Here is a 20,356-nt window from a genome sequence, read left to right as displayed (position 1 = left end):
ATGAATTGACAAACGTTGACCAAAAGATGATTTTATTGCTGCCATTGTATTAATTTGACTGTTTTAACTAGTTATAACTGTTGTCGTTATATTGTATTTTGTATATTGTATTTTTGAACTGTTGGGCATCGAATTGTGCCTTTTGTAAGCTGCCCTGAGTCCCCCCTAGGGGGTTGAGAAGAGTTGGGTAGAAGCGCTTCAAATAAATAAATAAATAAATAAATAAATAAATAAATAAATAAATATACAAAACCACTGGGAGAGGTTTGCCTATAGATTTTGGCTGTAATGCCATTAAGGCAATTGGATGAAAACCAGGGCAGAAATACTCCTGCATCTTTAGTGGCTGTATAAAAATCATTGGATGGAGCTTGCATGACAAACAACATCTTCTGAAATTCTCTTATATGCAGCTTTAAAGGCACAGGAGGCCTGTTGTCTAATTTGTGTTTTTAATAGCATTTTATTCTATGTGTTTATGTCCTAGCTGTGTTTGTTTTTAATCTTTATATGCTTACTGTTTTTACCCGGTAGCCCTGAATGACATGAATATGCAAATACAAAGATATTCCAGCCATTTAATTACAATACAAGGCAGCACACTATCTTCAAAGAAAAGGAACAAAAGCCTTGTTTGATTCTCACCTGCACTGAATCTTGTGTCCAACTGGAGGGCTCTCAAAGTCCTGATTGGTTTGTGAATAAATCTTTTGGTCATGATCTCTTTCGAATTCTTCTTCATTGTACACTTTCCTGTTGATGGTATATGTCACTCTAAGTGGCTGTCTTTCGCTGGTGATATTAACACATGGCTCAATTTCGTCATATGTTTCCTGTTGTTAATGTTTCATATTAAGACAAAAAAAGAGTGAGATCAGGAGATTTTTTAAAAGAAACAAACCTATATTTTCCCTTCCTGGGTACTAATGTTTCTAAAATACTTCTGTTTATGTGTGCTTCCCCCCCCCCTTTACTGTGGTATGGTATATATTCCATTTTGGTTTTATATAAAATTGAAATTATAAATTACAGATATCAAGCAAAACAAATAACAACATTCTGCTAAATGATTAAAAAGGTAAAGGTTTCACCTTGATATTAAGTCTAGTCGAGTCTGACTCTGGTGAGTGGTACTCATCTCCATTTCCAAACCGAAGAGCCAGCGTTGTCCATAGACACCTCCAAGGTCATGTGGCTGGCATGACTGCATGGAGCACCGTTAGCTTCCTACTGAAGCAGTACCTATTGATCTACTCACATTTACATGCTTTCAAACTACTAGTTTGGCAGAAACTGGGGCTAACAGCAGGAGCTCACCCTGCTTCCTGGATTCAAAATGCTGACCTTTTGGTCAGCAAGTTCAGCAGCTCAGTGGTTTAACTTGCTGCACCACTAGGGGATAAACTATACATTGAAATAAAATACAATACAAACAAGTATAATGGAGATTGAGAGACTGAATGAGCAAAAGTGAGATAAATTATTTGTAAGAAACTTACAGGCTTGGCATTGAAGGATAGAATATGAAATTAACTAAATAACAAGAATGACAAAAAGAAGAAGCAAAACATTCTGAGTCCTGCATTAAAGGCCAAATGAAACGTGTGGTTTATTACATTAAATCAATAAATGGGCATGTTTCATGTTAATATTTATGGGTGGAGTGGAGAAAGAGAAAACAAGATCAGAACAGAGTATTAAGTGGGAGTAACATCCCCCTCAAAGCTGCTATTTGCTTCAAGAAAGAATTCCCTATGGTCACCATAACTGCAGGGAAAGGGGAGAATATAATGATTGTCCCCAAAAATAAGAACTCGGTCAACTGAAAAATAATACATTCCTAACAGGTACGTTTTCAACAATATACTTCAAGCTCTGTTTATAATATTGCAAAATTAATGTGCTGCTGGGAGAGAAATGCAGAATACGCCCGGGGGGAAATCATTTTCTTAATCATGCCTTAATTGTATCATATGTTAAAAAAGCATTGGATCTTCAGTCCTTCTTGCTATTTTAATGTGGCTTTTCTTATTTTCTCATCTCACGAGTCACCCTAATTCCCACGAGAAAGGCATTTTCTGCAACATAGTTCAGTGTATTTTGTTTTACATCCATATATTTGCAAACCCCTTCCACTCCTTAAGCTGAGCATTTAATAAGATGAGAGGCAAAGATTAGAAGACGGACATGAATCCAGACAAATTACATATCTGTGCAGAATGTTTAAAAGAATAGAAAATTGATGAGACACAAACAGAGAGAAATAGTTTACATGGCCATGTTGGTGATTACAAAGCGACCTCAGAGGTTGAGGCACAGATGGCATTTAGGCTGTATTGATCTGTTTTGTTTGAAATGTCATTAGTGGTAAAGTTCCTTTAAAAAGAACTAGTTACACAGATAATGAAAATGCCATCCCTTAATACGGAGTCCTCCCTCTTCCCAGAAGATTGATTGGGTGGCTTCACCATTTAATGCTTCCATCTAGTAACATTCAATATTGCTTGTGGGTCAGAAACTTCGGCACAATGTAAAGAAAACATTACATTTGGAAAGCAGCCAAGAAGAAAGTAAAATGACTACAAATAGGCACAACATATTTCGTTGCTGGGACAAAGGACAAGCTCTCTCACTGCTTACTGTGCATCTAGATCTTAAGGGATTATGGGAAAGATGTAATACAAAGAAGTAACATTTCCAAGATCTATTGAGACACATACAGCCCTGTGACACAAACAGATGTGCATCTTCCACCTAAGGTAGCTATCTGCCCTGCCCAATACTAGAGCTAATCCTATATATTTACTATAGATGATTTCAATATAAAAAGGTAAAGGTTTTCCCTGACATTGATTCTAGTTGTGTCTGATTCTTGGGGGTGATGCTCATCTCCATTTCTAAGCCGAAGAGCCAGCGTTGTCCATAGACACCTCATAGGTCATGTGGCCAGCATGACTGCATGGAGCGCCATTACCTTCCTGCAGAACCTATTGATCTACTCACATTTGCCTGTTTTTGAACTGCTAGGTTGGCAGAAGCTGGGGCTAACAGCGGGAGCTCACTCCGCTCCCTGGATTCGAACCACCAACCTTTCGGTCAGCAAGTTTAGCAGCTCAGTGGTTTAACCTGCTTTGCCTCCGGGAGGAGGGGTCTCATTTTAATATATTTTCTAATAATTAGAACTATTCATATGAATTCCTGCTTTTCTTTTTGTTCAGCAATAATGTCAAAACAGCTGTTTCCTCACCTTAGCCATTGTTTGATTTGGTGGAAGACCAAAAATGCTTGCATTTTTAAATTTATTATTACAACACGACACCTTTAATTGTAGTTCTAGAGTGCATCTACATTGCAGAATGAATGCAGTTTCACACCACATAAACTACCATGACTCACTGTGATGGGTTCTTGGGAGTTATATGTAGCTTGATGAGACACCAGCACTCTTTAGCACAGAAGGCTAAAGGCTGAAAAACTGTAAATCTCATTCCATAGTACTGAGCCACAACACTTAGTGGTGTCAAACTGCATTAATTTTACAGCAGTGGTTCTCAACCTTCCTAATGCCACGGCCCCTTAATCCAGTTCCTCATGTTGTAGTGACCTGCCAAACATAAAATTATTTTGTAGCAACATCATAACTGTGATTTTGCTACTGTTATGAATCATAATGTAAATGTCTAATATGCAGAATGTATTTTCATTCACTGGACCAAATTTGGCACAAATACCTGATATGCCCAAATTTGAATACTGGTGGGATTGGGGGTGGGATTGATTTTGTCATTTGGGAGTTGTAGTTACTAGGATTTATAGTTCACCTATAATCAAAGAGCATTCTGAACTCCACCAAGGAAGGAATTGAACCAAATTTGGCACATAGAACTCCTATGACCAACAGAAAATACTGGAAGGGTTTGTTGGGCATTGATTTTGAGTTTTGGAGTTGTAGTTCACCTTCATCCAGAGAGCACTGTGGACTCAACAATGATGGATCTGGACCAAACTTGGCACGAATACTCAATAAGGCCAAGTGTGAATACTTGGTGGAGTTTGGGGAAAATAGACCTTGACATTTAGGAGTTGTAGTTGCTGGGATTTATAATTCACCTAGAATCAAATAGCATTCTGAACCCCACCAACAATAGAATTGGGCCAAACTTCCCAGACAGAAGCTCCATGACCAACAGAAAATACTTTGTTTTCTGATGGTCTTTGGCGACCCCTCTGACACCCCCTCATGACTCCCCTAGGGTCCCGACCCCCAATTTGAGAAACACTGTTTTACTGTCTAGATCAGTAGTTCTCAACTTGTAGGTTCCAGATGTTTTGGCCTTCAACTCCTAGAAATCCTAACAGCTGGTAAACTGGTTGGGATTTCTGGGAGTTGTGGACTAAAACACCATAGGTTGAGAACCACTGGTCTAGATGCACCCCAGGAAACAAGTTCCTGTTGGGGCAGAACAAGTCGTTCCCATATCCTCCCATTCCTCCTTATCCTAATTATTCTTCTCTGTAGATGAATGCTTAGTCTCTCAGCCACTTTTAAGAGGAGTGATTTCCTTTTAAAAATAACATGCCCATTTAAATTTCATATTATTGACTCTTTTAAAATAGAAATGCCAACTTTTCCTCATTGCTTTCCTTTCACTTACCATTTGAAGCCCAACCTTTCCTCTCTTTCTTTCCTATATATTATCATGCTACTGGTTGCTCTATTATCAGTTAGAGATGTTTAGAATTTCTGCCTCATTGTGAACACGATCAGCGACTGCCAATAGGATGCCGACTGAGGCTGAACGTTCCATTAAATGATGTCAACTTTGTCCCAGCTTTGCCTGGTTTATTTGGACCTTTCCACACAGCTGTCTAAAATCCACATTGAACTGTATTATGTGGTAGTGTAGACTCAGATAATCCAGTTCATAGCAGATATTGTGGATTATTTGCCTTAATATTTCAGGTTATATGACTGTGTGGAAGGGCCCTTGGATGGTTTGTGCATGTTATAAAACACAAAGCCCATTGTTCTTAATACCTTAATCCAAATTTTCATACTCAGCAATCCATATAGTAAAGGCTATATTGTAAAATACTAAACAAAGAAAACATCAGAGGCACCTTTTAAAATATTTACTAAGGATTTAGAGCTTCTGGTGGCGCAGTGGGTTAAACTGCTGAGCTGCTCAACTTGCTTACCGAAAGGTTGGAGGTTTGAATCCAGGGAGCGGCGTGAGCTCCCGCTGTTAGCTCCAGCTTCTACCAACCTAGCAGTTTGAAAACATGCAAATGTGAGTAGATCAATAGGTAGGAAGGCAATGGCGCTCCATGCAGTCATGCCGGCCACATGACCTAGGAGGTGTCTATGGACAACACTAGTTCTTCGGCTTAGAAATGGAGATGAGCACCAACTCCCAGAGTCGGGCATGACTAGACTTAATGTCAGGGGAAAACCTTTATCTTTACCTACTAAAGATTTTCCTTTTTTTTCAATTTTGTTCTCTTTATCCTTGAGTTTTTTCTTTTATTTTTCAAGTAAAAATTTATCACAGACATAGTTACATTTATAAATAATTTTGCTTGGTTTTATACAACCATATTTGCATTTCAGATGTTTAAAATTAGAATTTGCTAAAATTCAAATGTTGAAATTCAAAATTCAAATTGCCATTTTTCCCAAATTCCCTGGACCCTCATATCCTGGTTTGCACTAGCCTCAGCCCGGCCCTTTTTAAATTGCCTTGGGACATTTTTTCTCGGCCCTAACAATAGACATGAAGAACAGGCAGGATTACTTTTAAATATATATATGTGCTGTTTTGATAATTTTATGTTTACGTTGTTTTGATAATTTTATGTTTATGTTGTTTACTCTGTATGTTTTGGTGTTTGATACTTGGAAACTGCTTTGAGTCCCCTAGGGGAGATAGAGCGGTATATAAATAAAGTTTTATTATTATATAATTATTATATAGATGAAATAAATGGAAGGCAAGCAGCCTGCAAAGTTGCTAGTAAAAATTAAAACAGATATTCTCAGCATGAGGAATACTGTATTGGGAATTACATTCTATGCTTGTATTGCATTATCAAATCCATGACCTCACTCCCTTTATGCCTGCATTATCAATAGATTGAATGTGCTCTGGGGGCATGAGCAAATGATAGCTTCCTTACACTCAAAACAACAACCAAATGGCACATTGTAGACATGTGTGTTGTTATAATGCAGAAACATAATTATGCAGAATTTAAGGCCAAAACACGACAGCTAAATGGTGTAGATCAGGAATGTGAAACTCATTTTCATATAAGGTCACATCAGCTTCATGGTTGCGTTCAAAGAGCCATTGGATTAATTGACAGAGACTCCATGAATACAGGGCCAACTATATATTTTGTACATAGTAGTCAGTGTGCTTTAGTTTTACCCACTTTGGGTCCCAAGATGTTATCACTCAATAACATCTTGGGACCCAAACTGTGTAAAAACTAAAGTGTACTTATATGGATGAGGGATGATGGGAATTGCAGCCCCACAGTACTTTTGGATCTGAGGATAGGGAAAGGTTAAAGGACATTTTAAAGTCAGGCATAATATCCACAAGCTTTGTATCTAAATTCAAACACTGCTCTTCCAAGTCGTGACAAAACAGAACAAATTGAAACCTTCCAGATATTTCTGCATCACAACTCCCATCAGCTCTAGTCACGACGTCTAATGATGAGGAATATACGAGGGTTGAATGAAAAGTAATGCCTTTTGAAAAGTAAACCTTTGTAACTCCTCAACAGATGGCAGTACTGGTATGCGGCAGACACTAGCTTGTTCAGTAGACTCTCCTCTACAGTTCCATTTTGGCAGGAAGCCTTAGCATTGAATGGTTGTGTTGTTAAAGTGCGAAGTATGGAACCCTGTGCAGACGGTTGGTCAATGTGACTTAAGCAACGTGCAGTCATTGCATTCTTGACAGAAGAAGGTGTCACCCCAAAGAAGATTCATCAGAGAATGCAAGCTGTTTATGGTGATTGTGTTGATGTGAGTACTGTCATGTTGTTGGACAAGTAAGTTTAAAGATGTTGAGGTGAGAACATCTGACTTGAGTGACAAACAAAGAGTTGGACGTCCTGTGACAGCAACCACTGAGTTTCACAAGCAAAAGGTTGACAGATTGATACAGGATGATCTTCGTATCAATCAGAGAGAAATTTCAAGCATAATCAGCACTTCACAAGAATATGTGGGTCACATTATTGCTTTGCTTGGCTATCGGAAGATCTGTGCATGATGGGTACCCAGGATGCTGATGCCTGAAATAAAAGTGCACAGACTTGAAATTTGCCAGAAATTCCTCTTGTGTCATGAGAACGTAGGTGATGTGTTTCTCCATTCAATTGTGACAGGAGACGAAATGTGGGTACATCATTACTATCTGGAGACAAAGCATCAGTCTATGGAGTATCAACACAAAGACTCACCCCAGAAAAAGAAATTCAAGACACAGCCCTCAGCTGGAAAAATCATGGCAACAGTGTTCTGGGATGCAGATGGTGTTATCCATGTTGATTTCCTTGAATGTGGAACAACAATAAATTCAGAGCATTACATCACAATGCTGTGAAATTTGAAACAACGGCTAACAAGGGTCTGAAAGGAAAAGGGACATGTTTTCTTGCAGCATGACAATGCCAGACCACACACTTCACATGCCACCGCAGCAGAACTTCAGAGACTTCTTCCGTGACAGCTTCAGAAAGCTTGTTCATTGTTGGCAGAAATGTATCCAATTGTCTGGTGATTATGTGGGAAAGTGAATGGTGTTAGTTAAAGAGCACATTCTAAGGATTATTTCTGCATTTGATTTATTAAAATATTCCCATCCAAACCCAAGTAATGAAGGTGGCGGCATTAGTTTTTATTCGACCCTCGTAGCAGTTGTAGTTCAGTATCTGGAAGTCACATAATATGACATTGAGGGCCAGATTCAACCCATGGGCCTTGCCTGTAGATGATAAAAAGGAATGTAATAGATGTCCAGGAGAAGGTAAAGGTAAAGGTAAAGGTTTCCCCTTGACATTAAGTCTAGTGGTGTCCGAGTCTCGGGGGGGGGGGGGGGTTGCTCATCTCCATTTCCAACCCGAAGAGTTGGCATTGTCCGTAGATGCCTCCTAGGTCATGTGGCCGGCATGACTGCATGGAGCATCGTTACCTTCCCGCTGAAGTGGTACCTATTGATCTACTCACATTTGCATGTTTTTGAACTGCTAGGTTGGCAGAAGTTGGGGCTAACAGTGGGAACTCACTCCACTCCCCGGATTTGAACTACCGACCTTTCAGTCCAAGAGAAACACAGACAGATATTCTTATGAGATACCAACTTGTTTCTGATAGAAAACCAAGCCACACACGGACAATATATGGTGACTTCAAATCAGTTTTTGTCAGTTATATAAATGCAAAGGAAGGTGATGGGTATTGCATGACTAGACTGCAATGACTGGATGTGCTCAAACAAGACTGCAATAAACTGGCCCTGTAGGATTTCACTTTCCATGTACTGACCTGCACTGACCTAAGCAGATGTGATAATTATGGGGTTTGTTGTGTTAGAGCATTTCTGCTTCCCTCTGCATTTGGAAAGGCTCACAGAATCTTAGCAGGTACCGTCCTCAGGTGCCTATTCCAGAAAGAAGGGCACAAAACAAAAAGGGGATGGGAAAGAAAACAAAAACCGTGAAGAATAAATCCTGGTAGGATTTGCTTTGTTTGCTTGTTTGATGTCTGTTCCAGCTTTCTCCCAGGAGTAAGACTCAAAAGGCAATTTGTGGTGCAGCAATCACTTCATCGCAGTGGGACAAGCAAAGCCTGGCACTGTCTATTGGGAGAATCAATGCTCAGCCTTATTAGTATTTTTGGACAAAAAGACAAAAATTATCTACCTGTTCTTTCTATGATGACCTTCCTTATGCCCCACAAGGATGGATTGTGAGAGATTATTCTCTCCTGATGTTTCACCTACATCTATGACAGGCATCCTCAGAATCTTTGAGGAGGCCTGCCATAGATGCAGGTGAAATGTCAGGAGAGAATGCTTCTGGGACATGGCCATACAGCCTGGAAAACACACAACAACCCAATACTGTTACTAATTAACTAAATGATATTACCTAACACCCAGAGGCGGCCCTAGGTAATTTTCAATGGTAAGCAAACAGTATTTTGCCCCCCCCCCCATCAATTCCATCATTGGTGGGGTTCAGAATGCTCTTTGATTTTAGGTGAACTATACATCCCAGTAACTACAACTCGCATATGTCAAGGTCTATTTTCCCCCAAGAGCGCCTCAAGAGCGCCCCTGGGCAAAATCAACTATAGTGCAAATGCTTACTTTGCATAATGGGTTGAGCCGCCCCTGCTAACACCCCAAAACAAACGATGCCTTTTTCAAATTATCCAGGCACCACTGGGTACCCAAGTTAATATGGATCAAAATAGTACTTCCTTTGTATTGTCGAAGGCTTTCATGGCCAGAATCACTGGATTGTTGTAGGTTTTTCAGGCTGTATTGCCGTCTTCTAGAAGCATTCTCTCCTGACGTTTTGCCTGCATCTGTGGCAAGCATCCTCATAGGTTGTGAGGTGTGTTGGTGAGAATGCTTCTGGAACATACAGCCCGGAAAACACACAACAACCCAGATTTTATTTTAATTTTTATTAAAAGTATTATTTCTTTTATTTTTTCCTGGTTGCTTGATTTCTGGTTAACTGATAATCTATTGTAATACTTTTATATTCATAATATTATGATAGTAATTAATTTGGATAGAAACCTACAACAACCCAGGGATTCTTTTCATAGCTGTGCCTTGAAAGTTTCCTCTACTTCTGGCTGTGAGTACAGCTGGATTCCTTATATAATTTGTCAGTTGTGTAATCCACGAGGTCTGTAGTTGGGATTTTATCTGTTCTAACAGGCACAATTTTGGGAGCCAACATCTGGCTGTGAGTACAACTGGATTGCTAACATGGATTAAAATAGTAATTTCTTTCAAAAATAAGTGCCTTGAAAGTTGACTCTGGTTAGGAGTGAACCTGGGTGCTGATGGATGGTCACTTTGTGAGAGCTGGTTGGAGGGACACTCTACCCGTCCAGCCTAAAAAGAGAGCTGCTATATAGCAAAGCCCCCCTAAAAGGAGAGCTGCTAAGCTTGTGAGCTGGTGAGCTGTAGAAGGCTTTCATGGCTGGAATCACTGGGTTGTTGTGTGTTTTCCAGGCTGTATGGCCATGTTCCAGAAGCATTCTCTCCTGACGTTTCACCTGCATCTATGGCAGGCATCCTCAGAACTTCTGAGGATGCCTGTCATAGATGCAGGCAAAACGTCAGGAGAGAATGCTTCTGGAACATGGCCATACAGCCCAGAAAACACATACAACAACCCAATACTGTTACTAATCAACTAAAAGATATTATCTAACATCCCAAAACAAACAATGCCTTTTTCAAATAACCCGGGCACCACTGGGTACCCAAGCTAGTATGAATCAAAATAGTAATTCCTTTATATTATTGAAGGCTTTCATGGCTGGAATTACTGGGTTGTTATAGGCTTTTTGGGGTGTATGGCCATGTTCTAGAAGCATTCTCTCCTGACATTTTGCGTGCATCTGTGGCAGGCATCCTCAGAGGTTGTGAGGTTTGTTGTAAACTAGGAAAATTGGGTTTATATATCTGTGGAAGGTCCAGGGTGGGAGAAAGAACTCTTGTCTGTTGGAGCCAAATGTGAATGTTTCAATTGATCACCTTGATTAGCATCTGATGACCTGACTGTTACTGCCTGGGAAATCCCTTTCTTGAGAAACTCAAACGCAGGGAAACTCCAGACAAGAAACAATCAGGAACACCTAATCTGACTTCAAACTACAGGAAAGGAGATTCCACCTGAATATGAGAAAAAAAAATCCTGACCATTCAGCAGTGGAACTCCCTGCCCCAGAGTGTGGTGGTGGCTCCTTCTTTGGAGGCTTTTAAACAGAGGCTGGATGGCCATCTGTCAGGGATGCTTTGAATGCAATTTTCCTGCTTCTTGGCAGGGGGTTGGACTGGATGGCCCATGAGGTCTCTTCCAACTCTACGATTCCACAAACCTCACAATCTCTGAGGATGCTTACCACAGATGCAGGCGAAACATCAGAAGAGAATGCTTCTAGGACATGGCCCTACAGCCCGAAAAACCTACAACAACCCAGTGATTCTTTTCATGGCCGTGCCTTGAAAGTTTCCTCTGCTTCTGGCTGTGAGTACAGCTGGATTCCTTATGTAATTTGTCAATTGCGTAATCCAAGAAGTCTGTAGTTGGGATTTGATCTGTTCTAATAGGCACAATTTGGGGAGTAAACATCTGGCTGTGAGTACAACTGGATTGCTAGCATGGATTAAAATAATCATTCCTTTCCAAAGAGTGCCTTGAAAGTTGACTCTGGTTACGAGTAAACCTGAGTGGCTGGTGGAGGGTCCCTTTGTGAGAGCTGGGCGGAGGGACACTCTACCCGCCTAGCCTACAAAGAGGGCTGGAGTATAGCCAAGCCCCCCTAGAAAGAGAGGTGCCAAATAGCCGAGCTGGTGAGCCAGGGCTCTCCCTCTGAGAGGCGGGAAGAGGCGGAGTGGAAGGGGCTGCCTGGCTCTCTTTCTCTTGGAGGGAGAAGGGACGGGCGCCCGAGGCAGGCAGGCAGGCAGGCAGAGGGAGAGGCGCCGAGAGGAGCGTGCTTTCCCCCCTCATCCGCGGCCATGGCCACCGCTGACTGCACGAGTTACGTGACGGCGGAGAAGGTGCTGGTGGGCGCCTTCAGCTGCCCGCGGGAGGGCGGAGAGGCCAGCGCCATCTACTGCTGCGGCTTCCAGGACGTCAAGTACTGCTGCGACGACCCCCACAGCTTCTTCCCTTACGAGCACAGCTATATGTGGTGGCTCAGGTGAGGAAGGGAGCCCGCCCGCCTGAATGCATGCATGGGCGGATCTGGGTGGGTGGACGGGACCGCTTAGAAGTTCTCGCCAAAGAAGCTGGGGAGAGTGCCAGGCGTTGTGGGAGTTGTCGCTCAACACACTGGGAAGGCGGAGGGAGCACACGGGAGGCGAGGACTGGGAGCCATGGGTTCCAATGACAAGAAAGGAGATCCTTGAACTTCCTGACCGTAAGACCTGTTCAGCAGTGGAACTCTCTGCCTCAGAGTCTGGTGGAAGCTCCTTTAAAGCCAAGCGTGGGCAATGTTGGTCCCTCCGGGTGTTTTGGACTTCAACTCCCACCATTCCTAACAGCCTCAGACCCTTCCCCCCCCCCCCCCCACTAAGCGAAGGAAGGGGCCTGAGGCTGTTAGGAATGGTGGGAGTTGAAGTCCAAAACACATGGAAGGAGGGCCCAAGTTTGGCTATGCCTGTTCTACACTGGCTATATAATGCAGTTCAGCTTAAGCAGCTGGGGGGGGGGGGGGGGCTGAGGCTGTTAGGAATGGTGGGAGTTGAAGTCCAAAGAATCTGGAGGCCCCAAGTTTGCCTATGCCTGTTCTACACTGAACACATAATGCAGTTCAGCTTAAGTTGCTGAGGGAAAAAGGAAGGGGGCTGAGGCTGTTAGGAATAGTGGGAGCTGAAGTCCAAAACACCTGGAAAGTTTGCCCGTGCTTGTTTTAAACAGAGGTGGGATGGCCATCTGTCTGCGGTGCTTTGATTGTGCTTTTTGTACTTATGTATTTACTTGCATACTTACTTAGGCAATCCCTCATAGTCCAAGGAGGATGGTCCTCCAAGTGATGTGACTTGGTGGTGGATACATAGGTGGTTGTGGAGCCCTATTCTTGACCCGCACGTTCTCCCGCAGTGAGGGCATTGGTTTCCAGATGGAAGGCGGTCCCAGTCTGGGTTGGCTTGACACACCTTCCTCTTGGCACGTTTCTCTCTTTCACCCTCCATTTGTCCCTCTTCAAATTCTACAGCACTGCTGGTCACAGCTGACCTCCAGCTAGAGCACTCAAGGGCCAGGGCTTCCCAGTTCTCAGTGTCTATGCCAGAGTTTTTACGGTTGGCTTTGAGCCCATCTTTAAATCTCTTTTCCTGTCTGCAAACATTCCATTTCCTGTTCTTGAGTCTGGAGTATAGTAACTGCTTTGGGAGATGGTGATCGGGCATTGGGACAACATGGCTGGTCCAGCAGAGTTGGTGGCAGAGGACCATCGCTTCAATGCTGGTGGTCTTTGCTTCTTCCAGAACACTGACGTTTGTCCGCTTGCCTTCCCAGGAGATTTGCAAGATTTTCTGGAGGCAGCGCTGATGGAATCATTCTAGGAGTTGCATGTGACATCTGTAGATAGTCCACGTCTCGCAGGCATGTAGCAGGGTTGGGAGGACAATAGCTTTATAAACAAGCATCTTGGTATCCCTACGGATGTCCAGGTCCCCAAACACTCTGTGCTTCATTCGGAAAAACACTGCACTCGCAGAGCTCAGGTGGTGTCATATTTCAGTGTCAGTTGTGACTTTTGTGGAGAGGTGGCTGCCAAGGTAGTGGAAATGATCAACATTTTCTAATGTAACACCATTAAGCTGTATTTCTGGCATTGCAGAGGGATTGGCTGGTGACTGCTGGAAGAACACTTTGGTTTTCTCGATGTTCAATGAGAGGCCGAGCTTCTTGTATGCTTCTGCGAAGGTGTTTAGAGTGGCTTGTAGATCTTCTTCTGAATGCACACAGACAACGTTGTCATCAGCATATTGGAGTTCTATAACAGATGTTGTAACCTTGGTTTTGGCTTTCAGTCTGCTGAGATTAAATAGCTTGCCATCTGTCTGATAGATGATTTCCACTCTGGTGGGAAGCTTCCCATCAACAAGATGAAAAATCATGTTTGGGGTGCTTTGATTGTGCTTTTTGTACATAGCAGGGGGGCGGACTACATGCACCATGTGGTCCCTTCCAATTCTATGACTATAAGAATCCGCAAATACAGAGTTCCAACTATAATGATGTTGCGTAGCGGTTGGCGCTCTTTAGTTTTTACCCAGTTTGGGCCCCCAGATGTTATTGCAATGCAACTCACAACTCCAAATCACTTACAATAGAGTCTCGCTTATCCAACATAAACAGGCCGGCAGAATGTTGAGTAAGCAAAAATGTTGGGTAATAAGGAGGGATTAAGGAAAGGCCTATTCAACGTCAAATTACGTTATGATTTTACAAATTAAGCACCAAAACATCATGGTTTACAACAAATCTACAGAAAAAAAAACAGTTCAATACATGGTAATGTTTTGTAGTAATTGCTGTATTTACAAATTTAGCACCAAAACATCGCAATGTATTGAAATAGCTATGAATCCAGCCGCAAGGCAGACTGCATTGGATAATACAGAATGTTGGATGACTGAAGGTTGGATAAGTGAGACTCTACTATTCACCATGCTTTGATGTTGCAGGAAGATTAAAGGAGATTTTGAAAGCCAGGCGTCATACCCACGAGACTTGTCTCATCATCCAAACCCCACTATCCTGACAAAACAGACCAAACTGCAGCTTTCTAAATGTTCACGTGACTAGAGCTCTCATCAGCTCTAGTCATGAGGAGTACAGGAGTTGTAGTCTAGCATCTGGAAGGCCAGAATCCAAAACAGAGTCCAAAAGTGGCAGGCTCAAACCCAGGACCTCAAGCCATGGCCGATACCAAATGAGAGACTTCCTCCTGGGCACACAGAAGACTGGGCAACTTGGAAGGCACTGAACAGGTTGTGCTCTGGCACTACGAGATGAAGAGCCAACCTTAAGAAATGGGGCCACAAAGTGGAGTCTACGACATGTGAGTGTGGAGAAGAGCAAACCACAGCCTGTCTATTACAATGCAGTCTGAGCCCTGCCTCATGCACAATGGAGGATCTTCTTATAGTAACACCAGAGGTGCTGCAAGTGGCCAACTACTGGTTAAAGGACATTTAGCATAATGCCAAGTTTTTAAAGTTTGTGTTCTTAAATACATTACAACTGTACCCCGGTTTGCTTCTGATAAATAAAAATCTGGAAGGCCACATAAGGCCGGACTCAGTCTGGCCCTTGGGTTTGACATGTACTGTCTGTGTTTTCCAAACATTTCATGTTGGTGGCACATTTTTTTAGACGTGCATCATTTTATGACACAGTAAGTTTTACTAGCAAGTCAGAGGTTGAACCAACCCCTTATAATAGATATTGATATTGTAATGAGTGTCTGGGCACACGACCTTTCTATTCAGGCAGGCTTTTAAAGACGAAGGTGTATAAGACCATCAAGGGCTGCTGTGCTTTTGCAATGCGATTTTTGTGATGTGATTCAAAGCAGCCAAGCTTTGGAGCTGCAAGGCTACTCAATGCTTATCAAGGGTTTTTTCTCCCACCCTGGACATGGATTCCATAGCATTGACCTATGATTCCATAGTATTGAGCCCTGGTGGCAAAAGTGGTATCAAACTGCATTAATTGTACAGTGTAGATGCATCCACAGTCTTAGGACCAGGTTAGAATTGCCCACTGGTCTAGACATTATACTCCTGTTGATGTGACCTAGAATCATATTGGGCTTTTTAGCTACTGCATCATATTGTTGACTCATTGGTCAACTTCTGGTCTACTAAAATTTCTAGATCCCTTTCACATGTATTGTTTTCAGACCAGGTTATATTTATACATTTCATTCATTCTGTCTAGGTGTAGTACCTTACATTTATTCCTGTTGAAATTTATTTTGTTAGTTTTGGGCCCAGATCTCTACTCCGCTAAGACCATTTTGAATTCTGATCCTATCATAGGAACTATCCCTCCTAATTTGGTGTCATCTGCAAACTTGATAAGCATTACATCTACACCAGTGGGTCTCAACCTTCTGAATGCCGCAACCCCTTAATGCAATTCCTCATGTTGTGATGACCCCCAACGATAAAATTATTTTCGTTGCTACTTCATAACAGTAACTGTGCTGCTGTTATGAATTGTAATGTAAATATCTGATATGCAGGATGTATTTTCATTCACTAGACCAAATTGGGCACAAATACCCGATATGCCCAATTTTGAATACTGGTGGGGTTGGGGAAGGGGATTGATTTTTGTCATGTGGGAGTTGTAGTTGCTAGGATTCAAATCAAAGAGCATTCTGAACTCCACCAACAATGGAACTAAACCATACTTGGCACACAGAACTCCTGTGACCAACAGAAAATATTGGAAGGGCTTGGTGAGCATTGGCCTTGAGTTTTGGAGTTGTAGTTCACCTACATCCAGAGAGCACTGTGGACTCAAACAATGATGGATCTGGACCAAACTTGGCATGAATCCCCAATATGCCCAAATGTGAACACTGGTGGAATTTGGGGGAAATAGGCATTGACATATGGGAGTCGTAGTTGCTGAGTGATAGAATTGGGCCAAATTTCTCACACAAAAGCCCCATTGGGCCAAACTTCTCACACAGAAGCCCCATGACCAACAGAAAATACTGTTTTTTTATGATGGTCTTTGGTGACCCCTCTGATACCCCCCCCCCGGGAGTCCTGACCCCCAGATTGCTCTACACCTTCATCCAAGTTATTTATGAAAATGCTGAATAACAGTGGACTCAGAACTGAATCTTGTGGCATCCAATTAGGCACTTCTCTACAAGATGAAAAGAGGCTATTGGCCAGTAAGACCCTTTGGGTTCCATCAGTCAACCAATTACAAATCCAGCTCACTATAGGATTGTCTAGCCCACATTTCACTATCTTGTTAGCAAGAATATCACAGGGGAATCTTGTCAAAAACCTTACTGAAATCCAGATATGCTATATCCACAGGATTCACTTCACCTATGTCACTTTATTTTAAAAAAACAGAAAAAAAATACTTTGGTATGAGTCAATTTTGAGAAACGCTTGCTGACTTCTAGTGATCACAGCATTCCCTTCTAAGTGCTTACAGATTGTTTCATGATTTGCTCTAAAATCTTTCCTAGTATTGTAGAGCAGGTCATTAGATGGACATAAAAAATACTGTGATCACTCAAAGTCAAAATGTGTTTCTCAAGAAAAAGGTCATGCCAGGCTAATCTTATCTCTTTTTTGATGGAGTTCTGCTAGTAATTAAATGAATGCAGCAGGACTAGTCTTGCTTACAACATTAAGGCTGTTTGTTTGCTTATTTCTTTGTTTTACCTCCTACCTTTTCCCCCAAAGCGACAGATTTGAAGTGTACCGAGAGTCCAACAAATTGCTACTGTTTACTGTTACTCTGTTTTTACTGTCAGAGAAAATAGAGAAGTGTTGAGGGATTTTCAGCTTCAGATGTCATCAAAGGTACCCAGCAATCTCTCTGGAAGGGAGTAATTTTGAGAACAAATAGTATGCAAAGTTTCTCTAACATTATTTTTTCAGTGCTGTCCATTTTTAAAAACCTTGTGATATTAGAGATGCATATCTATTTCTTGCAAACAAGTGCTCAGAATCATACAGATTGTGTCCATGTAGGTTTGTTTGTACATGAGAAAGAGAGAGCGCACACATCTAAAGTGTGAGGATTTGGAATTTGAAAAATGGTGGCAGATAAAGCATCCTTCCACCATGGTTTCTCCTTTCTCTTGCTATCCTCTTTTATTTTAAAGGTAAAGGTAAAGGTAAAGGTTTTCCCCTTTTATTTATTTATCGTGTCAGGAGCAACCAGACATTTGTATTACATTTTTAACAAAACAAACAAACAAACAAACAAACAGACAAAACACAAAGTTTGCAAGCTTGGTAGTTGATTAAATGTCCTTTGACCAGTATCTGGCCACTTGGAGTGCCTCTGGTGTTGCCGCAAGAAGGTCCTCCATTGTGCATGTGGCAGGGCTCAGGTTGTATTGCAGCAGGTGGTCAGTGGTTTGCTCTTCTCCACACTCGTATGTCGTGGATTCAACTTTGTAGCCCCATCTCTCAAGGTTGGCTCTGCATCTCATGGTGCCAGAGCGCAGTCTGTTCAGCGCCTTCCAAATCGCCCAGTCCTCTGTGTGCCAGGGGAGAGTCTCTCATTTGGTATCAGCCATTGGTTGAGGTTCTGGGTTTGAGCCTGCCACTTTTGGACTCTCACTTGCTGGGATGTTCCAGCGAGTGTCTCTGTAGATCTTAGAAAACTATTTCTTGATTTAAGTCATTGACGTGCTGGCTGATACCCAAACAAGGGATGAGCTGGAGATGTAACTGCCTTGGGTTTTTCCCTGACATTAAGTCAGACACAACTAGACTTAATGTTTTCTCCTGACATTAAGTCTAGTTGTGTCTGACTTTGGGGGTTGGTGCTCATCTCTGAAGAGCCGGCATTGTCGGTAGACACCTCCAAGGTCATGTGGCTGGCATGACTGCATGGAGCGCCGTTACCTTCCCGCAAGAGCAGTACCTATTGATCTACTCACATTTGCATGTTTTCGAACTGCTAGGTTGGCAGAAGCTGGGACTAACAGCAGGAGCTCACTCTGCTCCCCAGATTCAAACCACCGACCTTTCAGTCATAAAGTTCATCAGCTCAGCAGTTTAACCTCCCAGGAGCTCCTTTTCCTCTTTCATGCCACCCTTATTGCTTTTCATTAAAGAAAACAAGCATTGTTTCCAAAAAGTACCAAATCCCAACAAACTGGAAAATGAGTTCTAGGTGGAAGCACATTGTTGATTCGGAGCAAAATATTATTTACAGGTCAAAAGGATCAAAACTTATCAAATCACTTCAGTACAGGGCTTGGGAAATTCATTTCATAGCAAAAGAATTCACATCCTCAGAACTCCCCTTCCCCATTCCTGTAAAATTTGTTCCGATGGACCTTTTGGAAACAAGTTCTACAAATATGGAACACAATCTGACTACCAATATTTTAAAAACTCTAAAATCAGGTCAGTAAATAAAGAGGAACACTCAAACAACAGGGGAATTGCAGACTGGGCCAGCTAACCCCTCCTAACAAAGGATTCCCCCAGGTAGCAATCAGCCAGTCTTTGAAGCTGCAAGGACATTCAATGCTAATCAAGGTGGCCAATAGCAACATTTGCACTTTCTCAAGCAGACAAGAGTTTTTTCTCCCACCCTGGACATTGCACAGATATATAAACCTCATTTACCTAGTTTTCAACAGACCTCACAACCTCCAAGGATGCCTGCCACAGATGTGGGCAAAATGTCAGGAGAGAATGCTTCAGGAACATGGCCATACAACCCTAAAAACTCACAGCATCCTAGTGATTCAGGCCATGAAAGGTTTTGACAATACAAATATGCTTCATAAAGACCTATTCTGTGTATTTAGAGTATGTGGTGATCATAGGATTGATCTGGCTAACAATAGCCTCTCACTTCCTATGTGTGTGCCAGGCAGGAGAGTATGTGTGTGGCAGAATGCATGGGCCCTAGTTTGGGCCAATGTATAATTATAGAGTTTTTATTTGCCAAAAATCCTTTTCCCAGGCTTTACAATTGTGACCTATTTTAAGTAAAGCAATTGGAATCTCCACATGGGAGATAATTCAAATATGCACACTTTGCTGGGATGGGAAGTTAAAAGTTTTGACATTATTTTTTATATCTTTATCAAATCATTATGCTAGTCCAGTGCCTTTTTTTCTCATGTTTGGGATTCACTAGGCAAATGGTTTTTTTTTTTCCTGACTCGCTCCATTAATTATTTTGACATCTCTTTTGTGCATTTGTTTTTTGCCTGGATCCACACTCTGGTCTGTCCCTGAGACTGCAAAGTGTGATATGAAAATAATGTTTGCCTTGTTTCAAATGTAGCATATTAATTTTGTCAAGATGCCTCTCTTTCCAATGTCATCTTCTTTCCCAGTTCCCAGATGGTTTGCTACTAAATGGCTGAAAATTTTCTTTTAACAGGATTATTCTAAATTTAGCCTTTTTCATTCTCTCAGATCTCACTGTATAAATAACAGAGCACATGCACTGATACAATTGGGAGATATCTCAGATTTCTGAGTTGGAATGGCTGACTGAAGCCAACAACTGTGAGCGATTTGCTACAGGTTGGGATGCTTTGCACAGTTAATGCCAGTTCTGAACATTAAGAACTTCCTGACTTTAAAAGCTGTTCAGCAGTGGAACTCTCTGCCACAGAGTGTGATGGAGTCTCCTTCTTTGGAGGTTTTTAAACAAGCTAGATGGCCATCTCATAGGGGTGCTTTGATTATGTTTTTCCTCCATGGCAGGGGGTTGGACTGGATGGCCCCTCTGGTCCCTTTTGATTCTGTGATTCAGTGAATTAAGTTTGGGCCAGCAAAAGGTTCTCCCTGGATCAAAGGGAGTCCGGGAAATAATCCTCAAAGGTATGTAA

At 42.0% G+C, this 20,356-nt stretch overlaps 2 protein-coding genes across 3 annotated transcripts in view; one reads left to right on the top strand and one right to left on the bottom strand.

Moving 5' to 3' along the window:
* The window catches only part of SLC26A8 (solute carrier family 26 member 8), a 39,564-nt gene extending 36,308 nt beyond the window's left edge, over positions 1 to 3,256 (bottom strand). Inside the window, exons 1-2 of the mRNA XM_067467101.1 lie at positions 3,248 to 3,256; positions 646 to 833 (exon numbers count right to left, since the gene is read on the bottom strand). Coding sequence (XP_067323202.1) covers positions 646 to 833; positions 3,248 to 3,256 — 197 coding nt within the window. The remainder of the gene's footprint in view (positions 1 to 645; positions 834 to 3,247) is intronic.
* Positions 3,257 to 11,463: 8,207 nt separating this feature from the next.
* Positions 11,464 to 20,356, top strand: part of SHISAL2A (shisa like 2A) — a 29,652-nt gene continuing 20,759 nt past the window's right edge. For both annotated transcript variants that reach the window (XM_060773517.2, XM_060773518.2), the window contains exon 1: positions 11,464 to 11,971. In XM_060773517.2, the coding sequence (XP_060629500.2) occupies positions 11,787 to 11,971 (185 nt within the window). In that variant the 5' untranslated portion in view covers positions 11,464 to 11,786. The remainder of the gene's footprint in view (positions 11,972 to 20,356) is intronic.

This window comes from Anolis sagrei, chromosome 4 (genome assembly GCF_037176765.1).
Source record: "Anolis sagrei isolate rAnoSag1 chromosome 4, rAnoSag1.mat, whole genome shotgun sequence".
NCBI lineage: Eukaryota > Metazoa > Chordata > Lepidosauria > Squamata > Dactyloidae > Anolis > Anolis sagrei.
This window is presented reverse-complemented; position numbering and strand designations above follow the sequence as displayed.